We start from the raw sequence: 12,115 nt of genomic DNA, 5'->3' as shown, positions 1-12,115 counted from the left end.
TTTGTGACCACATGGATTCCTCTGTCCATGGAATTCTCCAGGCAAGAATACTGAGGATCTTGCTGACCCAGGGACTGAACCTGTGTATCGTGCATCTCCGGCATTGGCAGGTGAATTCCTGGCCACCGAGCCACCTGGGAAAGGAACAGTACTGTTACCCAACCAGACCTGTTTGTCTGACAGCAAGTCAAACACTGAGGTACCATAGTTTACAGCCAAGGAAGAGTTTATTCTCAAGGTAGCTGAGAAGACAGGAGACTTTGTCTCAGATCTGCCTCACTGAAGGTGAGGGAGCTGGAGTGTTTATGGGATGAGCAGGGTGGTCTTAGGGGAGCGGTGACTGTGAGGAAATCCATGTTCTGTGCAGGTATGTCTGGGTTCACGTTTCCGCACATTGGAGATGGAGACCCTTAGCATCATCTGAGGGTGGAGTTCTCCAATCCTCTGACGTCAAAAGGCCATTCATTCAGACATCCTTACAGACTCAGCTTTAGGCTGGTGCCAACCAGCCCCTGCCCAGCTCATGCTGGTCAGGTAATGATTCCAAGTAATTGGAAAACAGCTGGGCTGCGTGAAGCTGGAAAGATGTGCTATTAAAGGGAGGAAAATAGAAGGAAATAAACAAACCAAGTGAGCTTAATCAAGGAGGGCAGTTTATAAGCAAAAGAGTTTTAACAAGCTATTCTCTTATCTGTTGTTCTATAAGACAAATTTAAGAATTTCTATTATTAGCTTCTGTAAACTCTGTGGGGCACAGTTTCAGTATCTGTGTCTGAACTCTGGGCTTATCCTCAAAGTTGGTGGCACACCACGGAGCTTTGGACAGGGCTTTTGTACAGGAAAGGTTCCTGAAGTCCAAGACAAGCAGGCTTCATGGAGCCTGGCCTGCAGAGTAGCATCAATGAGGCCACCCTTTGACAGTATAAGATTGAGCCCCTCTTTCATGGCTGGCAGACCAGGCCAAGCTCAGGGTCAGGACTTTCAGGAGACGAAGCTGAGGACCATGCCAGAAGGCTGCAGCATCTCTGCTGTGACGGGAATGGAGGAGAGTTCCAAAAAGGGGCCGCCTCTTTCCCCTCCATGAAGGTAAGCTTGTGGTGACCTAGGGGTGAAGCTCTCAAGGAGAGTGGAGCCCGTAAGGGGCTGGAAACAGCCAACTAGTGAGAAGCCAACCAGTAAGACCCTGATGCTATGAAAGATTGAAGGCAGGAGGAGAAGAGGGCAACAGAGGATGAAATGGTTGGATGGCATCACCAACCTAATGTCCATGAGTTTGAGCAAACTCTGGGAGTTGGTGATGGACAGGGAAGCCTGTGTGCTGCAGTCCATGGGGTTGCAAAGAGTCAGACATGACTGAGCGACTGAACTGAGAAAGGGAGGGGTGATTAGACCCAGTGAGCCTGGTTCCTGGGAGATGCCCAAGCAATACCAGGGCCAGCAGTCTCCAGATGGAGCATCTCTGGGGGCTTCTCAAATAGCCGGGTACACACATTCTTCATCCACAAGGCACCAGACTGTCCCACTGTTTAATCACTTCAGATGTGGGTCCCCGGGATTTTTTGGTGAAGACCTGAGGTTTCAGGGGCTAAAGTCTGAGGAAAGACAAACCCAGAAGCAGCAGAGGGGAGGGCGGGTAAGGGGAGAGCTTGGCAGAGACCCTCCAGAGGGACTGCATTCTGTGCTACTTTCTGGAAGTGGGGTTCATGGAACAGGCCTGGCCTCCCAGGGGAACCCAGGCTCTCCTTGGCCAGGCTGCAGGTGTCCTGCTCAGCGTGTTCAGGCAGGTGGAAGGGAATGGACCAGGTGAGGCAGTGTGGGAGGGAGGGATGAGCCAAAAGGCCAGCTCTGTGCCACCCTCGTGTAGATGTGGGTGAACCTCGTTTCCCTCCTTTGGGACTCAGTTTCCCTACCGGAAATGACAGCTGGTTTGACAATGCCTCTGTAGGATCTGGCCACGCATTCCAGTTCTACAGTTTAAGGCCTTTAGAGTAGCCCCCTGGTAGCCATCAGTCCCTGCCTTCCTCAGTCTGGACTTTTGTTAAAAATATATTTATTTATTTAACTGTGCTGGGTCTTAGTTTCGGCATGCAGGATCTAGTTCCCTGACCAGGGATTGAACCCTAGGCCTCCTGCATTGGGAGTGTGGATTCTTAGCCCCTGAACCACCAGAGAAGCCCCTCAGTCTGGACCTTTAAGTTTGCAAAGTAGAGACAGGTTAGGGAACCTCTCTTGGTATAGCTACTCCATGTCAGGGCTCAGCTGAAGCCGTCATCTCTGGAGCGGTGAAATGGGATGCCCTGACCAGGGAGCCTCCTCTGGGAAGTGAATCCCATCTTGGGTCTCACCTCTGTCAGTCTATATATCAGATATCCATGTGCCCTCAGTTACCTTCTTAACCAGACTCTCCAGAAATAAGGAAATAAACCAGACCCAGGAGGGTACATGGCCACCCCCCACCGGCCCCATCCGCTCAGCCACCTCGTCACAGATGGTGGCTCCTCAAACAAAGCCCCTGCGTTCCTGCCAGAGTCAGCCTGCAGTCTTTCATTCTGGCCAGAGGAGCAAATCTGTTCACCATATTGAAAAGCCAGAGTTTAGGGGGAAAAAAAAAAGGATGGTGAGAAGCTGTTTTATGAATTATAAGCCGTCAGCTTGCCCTGCAATTCTCTGTATCTCTGTCCTCCACCTAGGGCCTGGAGTAAGAGATGGATGGATGGATGGGCTATTTGTGTGGCAAACACGTTCATTTTGAAAAGTTACAGGCAGGAATTATATAGGAAAATGTTGGCTTTCTGGATGTTAGAAAAGGGGAAATTTGGTGATTGTTTTTCATTAAAAAAAAAAAAAAAGGAAGGCTTTGTGAGTCAGTTTCCAGTGAGTGTCCCTCTATAGGTGTGAACTTGAGAGCTCAGATTTGTAGGTACTTTCTCTCCTGTCCTCCTCTCTCCTGATGGCTGGTGTGCGGGTTGGAGGAGGGCCTTTGTCTCTGTGCAGTACTGGAAAAAGCCACTAGGTGGGAGTCAGGGACAAATGCTGGAAAGTCTAAAGCTCAAGGAACCCACTTTGTGAGAAAAATAACTGCCTGCTTTCCCTTCACCCCCAGCCAGCCACGTTGATAGAAGACATAAGCTCCTCTCATTAATGAAGTTGCTGGACAGTGTACCTGAGTCAGCTGGCAAAAAGAATTATTTTCCTTGGAAGCCAGTGGACAAAGGATAGGCCTGGGATGCCTCCACTGCTTGTGCCCCCGCCCTTCTCCTTGGGGGAGGAGACCAGAAGGATGACTGCTGGTCCTGGGAGCACAGATCTGACCTTCCATTATCAAAGCTAAGAAGCTCTCTCCAGACACCTTTAATCCCAGTGCCTTTTACTGGCACACTATTACTTAGGATGGCTCTCCATTTCCTGACCTGTGTTTTTCAGGCCCTGTCCTAGAGACGTTTCCTATACCTTGGGGATTTTGAAAGTTTTTTTTTTTTTCCTGGCATAACACCCCAAACTGGGGGCCTTCAGCCATTGCAGACTTAGCAGTTTTAATTTTCCTGAATTTGGGTGTTTTTTTTTTGTTTGTTTTTTTTTTTTTTTGCCCTCTTCCAAGTAATTGTACCTTACTAAAATTCTGGAGATCTGGATTCTTTCAGACCTGACTTGAGACTAGTTCAGTCCCTAAGAACCAATGTTTATAAATGAGCAAGAATGTGCAAACACTGGTGGAAGAGCAAATAAATCCTTCCCCACTCAATTTCCTGCTCCGGGCCCAGGGGACATGGTGGGCGATGTTGCCGGGTTAGCATGACCTGAGGTCTGAGCATGTAGACACCCGCCCACCCTCTGCCTGCAAAGAGGGCATGCCAGAGTCACAATGTTAGGCGTCCTGCCCTTTCAGGCAGGTAGGAAGGCTCAGGAGTTGTACTTCAGGCAAACTGCTCAGTAGCCTGTGCTCCAAGGAACTTCTGAAAATAGTTTCCTTTTACTCCTCAAATATGGTCATTAAGACTGGCAGGATGGGGAGACTGTTAGCGATGCCCAGTCTCGGGCCCGATTCCCAACCTGCTGGGCCTGAATCTGCATTTTTACAAGAGTGCCCTCTGTCTCTGGAGATTCATTATATAGAGAGAGACATCATCCTCACCTGGGGGTCAGCAATCTAGGGTCTGTATTTGGCCTGCTGCCTATCTGTTATTCCCTGAAAGCCAAGCATGATTTTTTGTGATTTCCAGTGATTGATGGGAAATCACAAAAGGACTAATTTGTGATGTGAAAATGATGTAAAATTTAAATCTTACTGTTCACACACACACACACACACACACAAAGTGTCACTGGAACACAGCCACCCTCACTGGCTTCCACGTTAGCTGTGGCTGCTTTTGTGCTGTAAATGAGAGAGTCGACTGTAACAAACCATATGGCCCGCAAAGCCTGAAACGTTTGCCATCTGGCCCTCTACAGGCAGAGTATGCCACCCCTTCTGTTACCCGTTTTGGAGACGGTCTTCATGCCTGGACACTGTGGGTACCTGGGCTATGGGGCCAGAATGCTATTGCACAAGCAGGACCTAGCAGCCCAAAGGACCACGGTCCTCAGGCCATCCCTTCCTCTCCCCAGAGGTAGGCTCACGGCGCAGCATGCCTGCTGAAGGACATAAGCCTGTGTTTGATGTATCAGGGTGTCCTGGCACCTATCATCATGGCCCAGAGGCCAAGGCTCAGCCCTGAGCTGGAGCTCAGGATGCAGGCCAGAGGTCAGCTGACTAGCTCATGACCCTTCTCTGTCCATAGTTGTGCCTGATTCCTGGCCACCAGCAGGAGGAGCAAATCTCAGAACTCCATCCACAGTCATTCCCGCATACGTGGGATTCCAGCCAGATAAGCAGCTCTCCTGAGGTCTCCCTGCTGGACCCTGGGATGAATTCACTGACGGCTCTGGCCTCGTAGGTGTGTTTTTACTCCCGCAAATGATCAGGTGCCTGCTCTTTGCCCTCAGCTGGCTGCCTCATGTTCCAGACAGTAATGAATTGAGTCTCACTGACCTTGACTTGCTTTTGGGAAGGCTCTGAGGGCTATAGGGTTACCATAATGAATCTTATTGGTATATCCTGTGTGGCTCCTGAAGACCTCTCTCTTTAGTGAGGCATCTAGGGAGTCCCTGAGGCTCTGCCTCACAGGGCAGTACAGTAGAAGTGGGACCACCCCCACCATGCTTAATAAGGGCAGCCTAATCCTTTCCAAGTAAATACTTAGATGGGCTAAAACCCAGGCTTTCAATCTTCTGGGAGTCAGGGATCATTTTGATGATCTGATGAAAGCTATTTCAGAGAAATAGTGATTTATACATACTCGTAGTGCTTTGTATACATTTTATGGATGTAGTCAAGAGCCTGTCTGATACCCCAAAGCCCCTCTGTGACTCACTGTGAGGAGCCCCTGGGTGGGTGGGCTTCTGAGTGAGGGGGCACAGCTATGGGTTTGATCCTACGCCTTTAGAGTGCTATTTGTGGATTGAGTTAATTACAATATAAAATTTAGGGTTTCAAAGGAAAACAAAAAAGAAATGAGGTAAGAATTACTACTTGAGGGTACCATAAAAATATGTCAAGAATTTAGCTGCAATTTATCGGGATTTCCTCCCTCCTCCTCCCTTCCCTACTCCTCTCTCTTCCCCTCCTGCCTCCTGTCTGTCTCCTCCCCTCCGGTTCCCTCCTCCCCTCCGGTTCCCTCCTCCCCTCCGGTTCCCTCCTCCCCTCCGGTTCCCTCCTCCCCTCCTGTGCTCCCCTTCTTCCTGTCCCCTCCCATTCCTCTCTTCCCCTCCCTCCCCCTCCCTTCCTCCTCCCCTCACACTTCTCTTTCCCCTCCCTCCCCCTTTCCTCCCCCCAACCTCCAATTCATCACACATGAGTTGAGCTAATAGATGAAGCTGACCCTATCTCTCTTCTCTGAGTCAAGCATCTTTACCTCTGGGGAACTCATTCCCTCCAAGTAGTTTCAGGCTTATCTTGCCAGTTTCACCATTTAAGCCTCATTCTTTCATTCAAAGATCATTGAAGTTGTTACTGTGTGCTAAGAATTGTGCTAGGTGTAGAAACTAGAGATGTGAATCAGAGCTCAGACACACGTCCTCCTGTCCGAAGTGGGAACAGGTGTGATTGAGTACCACAGGGCAGGCGGTGATGTGGGGAGGGGCATGGGTACCAGGGAGCCAGCCCACGTGCAGTGGAAGGCAGCTACATTGCTGCCCAGTCCTCTCTTTTCTCCTCTCACACTGGAACCTTCCAAAGGATACCAGTCTGTCTCCAAGGGTGTACAGGCCTTTCACCATACAGACCCTCAAATTGACTTTGCTTCTTCCTCCCCAACACCCCAGAAATACCTTTATTACGTGGCACGTGGAAATTCTTCATTTGCCCAGAGCAGGAAGTTGGTTTCAGTTGCTTTGGATGCTGGGCAAATGTGTATTGACGAAAATGAAGACTTTTCCAGGTTTTTAGACAGAAAAAAAAAAAAGAAAGGTCTAGCTACCCCTGCAACCTTAGGGATCTTGACTAGCACATCCTGCCCTAGTCCAGGTCAGGGGACCTCGGCAAGTAGGACTCACACTGCACTCTGGAACTGGGCCAGAGGCCAGAAGAAGGCTTGAGAGCTCAGGGCATGGGCAGCTGAGCCTGCTTTTTCTTTCTGGCCTCTGATCTGGGTGTGTCTCCAGGAATCTACTCCTCCCCCTCGTGCCAGCTGCTGGCCAGAGCCCTCCTCCTGCCGCCTCTGTGTCCTCTGTGGACGGAACCAGCCTGCGGGGGACTGTGCGTGTTTTCTGCTTTGTCCTCAGGCCCTGCTTCTGGGTTGTGGACAGCGAAGATACCATGATAAGCAGCATGCCTTCTCTTGAGGCTGGGAGCTCCAGGAAACTCCCTGCTGACTCCCAAGGTGCTCCGGGAAGGCCCACGCAGTCATAAGATGTGTGTCTGCAAGTCATTTATGGCAGCGGAGCTCAGAGCCCTTGCATGTAACCACAGTTCCCCTTGCACCCACATCAAAGACCGCTTTCATAACCAGTCAGAGCCAACGGCCACACGTTGCGGGCTGGGCAAGGGAGAAAAGCTGTTGTTAAGAGAGCTCTCAAAGGAGGTGGGAATGTGAAGAGGAGGGGGCCAGCATGTGGGGAGTGCTGGGGAGACCACCCTGGAAAGCCAGCATGGGACCTGCCAGTAGGAAGGCAGGCCCAGCTCCCCGTTTCTTCAGGCTACTACCTTCCCAGGGCTCCTACCTGGAGCGCTCCCTAGACCTCACGGACACACGTCTGGGGTGGGGACCGCCAGCGAGGCAGGCCTGGGACTCGCTCTTTCCCACCTGTCCCTGTGCAGAATGCGGCCTCAGGGAGCCCCGGAGCGACGGCTGGCAGCAGAGCTCTCCAAGGCGGCAACACTGGATGGTGCCGCCAGCACCCAGGATGGCAAACCCCCAGCCGGGCCAAGAAGCCGAACTGGAGCTGGTTCTGAGTCTTTTCTTTTTTGGAAACAATCAGCTTCCCTCAGGGCACAGCCCATCGCCAGCCTGGAAGAGAAAGGGTAGGCGTGGGCTGCTGGGTGGGGGTCAGGCTGTGTGGGAACCAGCAGTCCTCCAAGAGCTGCACTTATTTTTAGTCCTCTCCCCAGTCCCAGATAAACCAAGAGCAGCTGGGAGCCTGTGGGTAAATGCAGAATGGAGCAGAGACAGGAAACCGGGGTCTCTCCCTAATGAGTTCCAGCCACTCCAGAAGGGGGAAGCCAGACGAGGAATTTTCTTCAGGACTATTTCCCTCTGGCAGCCTCTGGTATTATCACCAAAAAGAATGTTCGTGTGTGTGTGTGTGTGTTTACAACTCTTGTCCAAGTCTGTCTGTCTCCCCCACCTTTTGCTAGGTTCCCTCACTCTGCAGGCTCTGCGTCCCAGAGCTGGTGCCTGTGTGCGTCTGTGGGGGCGGATACGGGAGCAGCACGGTCTGGTCTGAGCTGCTGTGTCTCTGAAACCTCTCAGGGCAAGACTGAAGGACGCAGGCCAGGGACGTGGGGAAATCTGAACACAGCTTGACGTTCCTGAGGGGGAGGGGGCAGAGGCAAGAAAGAGGAGAGACTTTGGTATCTGGCCAGAAAGAGGGCTTTTTCAACCAAGGAATCTAACTGCTGACATGGGTGCCCAGCATGGATGGGGACATTGATGTTTACAAGCATTTCGCGTGGCTGAAGCGGGTAAGTGACTGACTGCTTTGTGTGGGTCTCCGTCGAGATGAGTGAGGAGAGAGAGACTGTGTGTATCTGTGTCTGTGTGTGTGTGTGTGTGTGTGTGTGTGTGTGTGTGTGTATTGAGGGGGGGGGAGGTGTTTGTCCAGTGAAGCCCTGTTGCCGCCAAGTTCTCCATGAGAATCTAATTATAGACACTTGGGGAGAAAACAGTCAGCTGTCTTTGTTTCTCCTCTGACATTCTAGTGAATGAGCCTCTGTGCAGAAAGGCAACAATGAAGTGAGGAAAGTTCCTTATTTTTGACTCTGGCACTTGAACAGTTGGAGGGTCCAAACACCGTGACCAGAAAAAAGCATCCACCGCTTTTTGGTGTGAGGACTCGGAGAAGAAGCCGCTGCCTTTCAACCACACAGGGTTCACAAGTTATCGGGCTTCTCCCCTGCTCGGAAGTTATCCGGCATGGAGATTAGTCAGCTGTCAGCCGAAAGAGCTGCCGCGTTTCCGGGGGAGGCCCTGGGAGTTCTGCGTGTTTTCCAGCGGCCAAGGGTTTGGGTTTCAAGTTGCTCCTGTCGACTCTTTATGAGTGTGTGGAGTGAGCGACAGTGGGCGAATGTTGGGGGCTGGAGTCGCATCCACGTTCACAGAAACCATGCTCTTGCTTTTTTTGTCACCATCTCTGAACTGGCAGTGGCAGCCCACTCCAGTGTCCTTGCCTGGAGACCACATGGACAGAGGAGCCTGATGCGGGCTACAGTCCATAGGGCCACAAAAGTGTCGGGCACCACTTAGCAACTGAACAACAACTGAGCTGGCAAAGATGGGTATCCGTTAAGTTTCACATGGAGGCAGGATGTCTCCAGAAGCAGGAAGGGCAAAAGCAGCTGACAGATAAGAGATCTGATATTGTAGAAGAACAGGAGGGACACACAGTGCCCGGCTTGGAAGGTCCCCGACCCCCACACCCCAACACTAGGCCTGCTGGCTTCTGTGGGCATCCTCTGCACCTCTCACTCAGCAAATACTTACCCAGTTCTGGGTACAGGGTGTCCAGTCGTAAGCAACAAAGTAAAACCAGTCTCTGCTCTTGTGGATCTTCCATACATTGCTTGGGAAACTGCAGTTAAACAGTCCCCAGGAAATAAGCTTGAAATTTACAAGTTGATAGATACTGCCAAGAAGAGGAACTGTTAAATGGCCATCCCAAAGGACTGTTACTGATTGAGAAAGAGTGGTCAGGACCCTCTTTGTGGAAGTAACACTTCACTGAAAAGTGAAGAAGTAGGAGTGAGTCTGGTGAAAACTGGGGTAAAGAACACATATGTGAACTCAGTAATGGAGAGAGATGTGGGCGGGGTCCCGGAGCACAGAGGACAGGGAGGGTGGTGGGCAGGTTGTGGGGGTCAGGGTTTGCATAATGGGAGACTTGCTGCTTGGAAGTGGAATGAGATACGTTGAGGGATATAATTTGTATTTTAAGAAAATTACTCTAGCTATGATGTGGTGTATGGTAAGCTGTGCTGCAAAAAGCAAGGCAAATGAACCAAATTAGCTCAAGGGTTTGTTGGGATCAACTAGTACGAACCCCTCATTTAAAAAAGTCCAAGAGGCTAAGAACCTCATGGCTATTAGTGGTGCAGCCTGATCTTCGACCCTGTTCTCTGTCTCCCAGTCCAGTTCTCTACCCTCATTTCTTCAACCAAATATGTAGAAAATTATGGGTTTAGAACCCAGCAGGAATCCTGTTTGTGCTCAGCCTCTGTCCAGCTTTGGAATGGGGTCATTGCAGCCACTAAAGAGTGTGCTAAGGTGACCAGACATTTTAGCAAAGATTCACATCATTGTCTTAAGAATTGTAAAAACCTTACTAAAGAGGCTTTGGAGGAGATAAGAGGTGCCCTTCCCATCACTTCGTCTTTATTGTCCTATATCCAACTGAAGGTCTTTAACCAGGAGGTCTTGGGACCAGGAGCTGTGATGTGCTTGGGATCACTCAGTGTCCCAGCTGCTGGGATAGATGTTGTACCTTGTGCAGAAGTTCTGTCTGCGGAGAAATTAATCCTGCATGTGAGGCAATGTAAGAAGGCTCTTTTGTCCTGAAGCCCAGGTCGGCAGCTCTGGCTCCCGTGGAAGGAAGGGACGCGCTAGGTGAGGAGAATTCAGACCCCTCTGTAGGTGACTCATAGCAAAACATATTTTTCTTCTAGTTTTAAGGAGCATTAAAAAAAGAAAAGCACAAAGTATTAGATATGTCATAGGTAGTATAATTGGTATCTTTCCTATTTTCTACCTTAAACACTACTGTCAGATTCTTTTTAAAATCCCCTTAAAAAAAAAAAATTCACTTTCATCCTGTGACCCTGATCATAAGCTCAGGACTTGCCCTTAGTCTGAATGAGAAAGCTCAGAGTTTTCTGCCTGGTGGGCTTTAAGACACTTTTTAAACCTGGCCTCAACTTACCTTTCAGTTTCGCCTTTTATATCTACTCTCCTGAGCTCCCAGGTATACTCCCTGCCTTCTGTGTCCTTTGCTGACCTCATCCCTGTACTGCACCTACTGGACTCCAGCCCGAGTCTCTAGTACTTTCCATTTGCCTGGCTCACCCACTGCTTCTCACGTGCTTTCTTAAGCCTCAGTGGCTTAGGGAGCAGGTTTCTCTTAGCCCAGATTTTTTTTTTCTTCCTATTTGGCTGCGCTGGGTCTTCATTGCCTTTTTGTTGTTGTTGTTGTTACGTGGGCTTTCTCTAGTTGCAGTGAGTAGGGGCTACTCCTCTCATGGTTCTCTCGGGCTTCTCATTGTGGTGGCTTCTCTCGTGGAACACAGGCTCTAGGCGTGCAGGCATCAGTAGCTGTGGCACGCAGCTTAGTTGCTTTGTGGCATGTGGAATCTTCTCAGACCAGGGATTGAACCTGCGTCCCCTGCATTGGCCGGTGGATTCCTATTCCCTTCGCCATCAGGGAAGTCCTTAGCCCAGGTTTTTGAAGGTGGAAACACGCTCTTTCATGTTCCCATGCAGAGGGGTGGTTGTGGCAGAATAGGTACGGGGATGAGGTGTGGCCCGGCAGAGGCGCAGGAACACTTGCTCTTGCACCGGTCCCAGAGGGTGATGCCTCAGAGCAAGACAGTCTTTGAATTTGGAAGCTGTAAGGGAGATGTTTATGGCCAAGAATGCACTGGGATAGAGGAAAGCATTTGTGAGAAGAGAGACATTGTCTTGTGGCCTTTAGGGGATGGGATACTACATATTGTTTTAGTTAAGAACAAGCAATTTGAAGTAAAGCCTAGGTTGGGCTCTTGGCTTTGCTGTGTGATTTTAGGCAGATTACCTCAAATCTTGGATTTCCTCATCTATAAAATAAGGAAGATAAAAGTGCCTGCCACATACAGGTTTTATGAGGGTCAAGTAAGATAATGCATGTCAAATGCTTAGCAGAGTACCATGCATGAGGGAACATTCAGTAAAAGTTAACTGCTACTGGCCATAACCAGGAAGGGAGATCTTGAGCAGATGGGATGTTCTCTTCTCTCCTTGGAGTGCATCTTAGGCCATCATTCCTTCCACTTAGGGCCCCTTTCCACATTTTAGGTCAAAGTCTCAAACCAAAGCCCTATGGGATACAGCTGGGACCTGGCCCACCGTGAGTAGCCAGAGGCCCCAGTGGATATTGCTCTGGCCAGCTTGGCTATGGCTACTGAGAGAAGGCTGACCAGGGCTGGTCCTCCAGCTCCTTCCCCAACAGGCAGAGCCCTGGGATAAGGTAATCTGCCACGAGCATCCAGAGGGCCTCCGCTGTTCAGCTGTCTGGTTCCTGACAGGCCAGACTCACAAGCAGTTCACACCTGCCCCGCTTTGAGATCTGAGTGGCTCTAACCCACATAGTCCTGAAAGAACCTCTTAAAATA

At 50.3% G+C, this 12,115-nt stretch overlaps 1 protein-coding gene across 7 annotated transcripts in view; it reads left to right on the top strand.

Annotated features, from left to right (window-relative positions):
* PPFIBP2 (PPFIA binding protein 2) overlaps nucleotides 1–12,115 on the top strand; it is a 158,209-nt gene that overhangs the window by 61,473 nt on the left and 84,621 nt on the right. For 2 of the 7 annotated variants that reach the window (XM_040258463.1, XM_040258462.1), the window contains exon 1: nucleotides 7,273–7,806. The exons of 4 other annotated variants lie outside the window; for them this stretch is intronic. In XM_040258463.1, the coding sequence (XP_040114397.1) occupies nucleotides 7,423–7,806 (384 nt within the window). In that variant the 5' untranslated portion in view covers nucleotides 7,273–7,422. Of the gene's footprint in view, nucleotides 1–7,272; nucleotides 7,807–7,832; nucleotides 8,222–12,115 lie in introns of those variants that run through there. One more of the 7 variants, XM_040258466.1, reaches the window with a different exon arrangement.

The sequence above is a fragment of the Oryx dammah genome, unplaced genomic scaffold, assembly GCF_014754425.2.
Source record: "Oryx dammah isolate SB20612 unplaced genomic scaffold, SCBI_Odam_1.1 HiC_scaffold_17, whole genome shotgun sequence".
Lineage (NCBI taxonomy): Eukaryota > Metazoa > Chordata > Mammalia > Artiodactyla > Bovidae > Oryx > Oryx dammah.
Note: the sequence above shows the minus strand (reverse complement) of the source record. Positions and strands in the feature narration are given on the sequence as shown.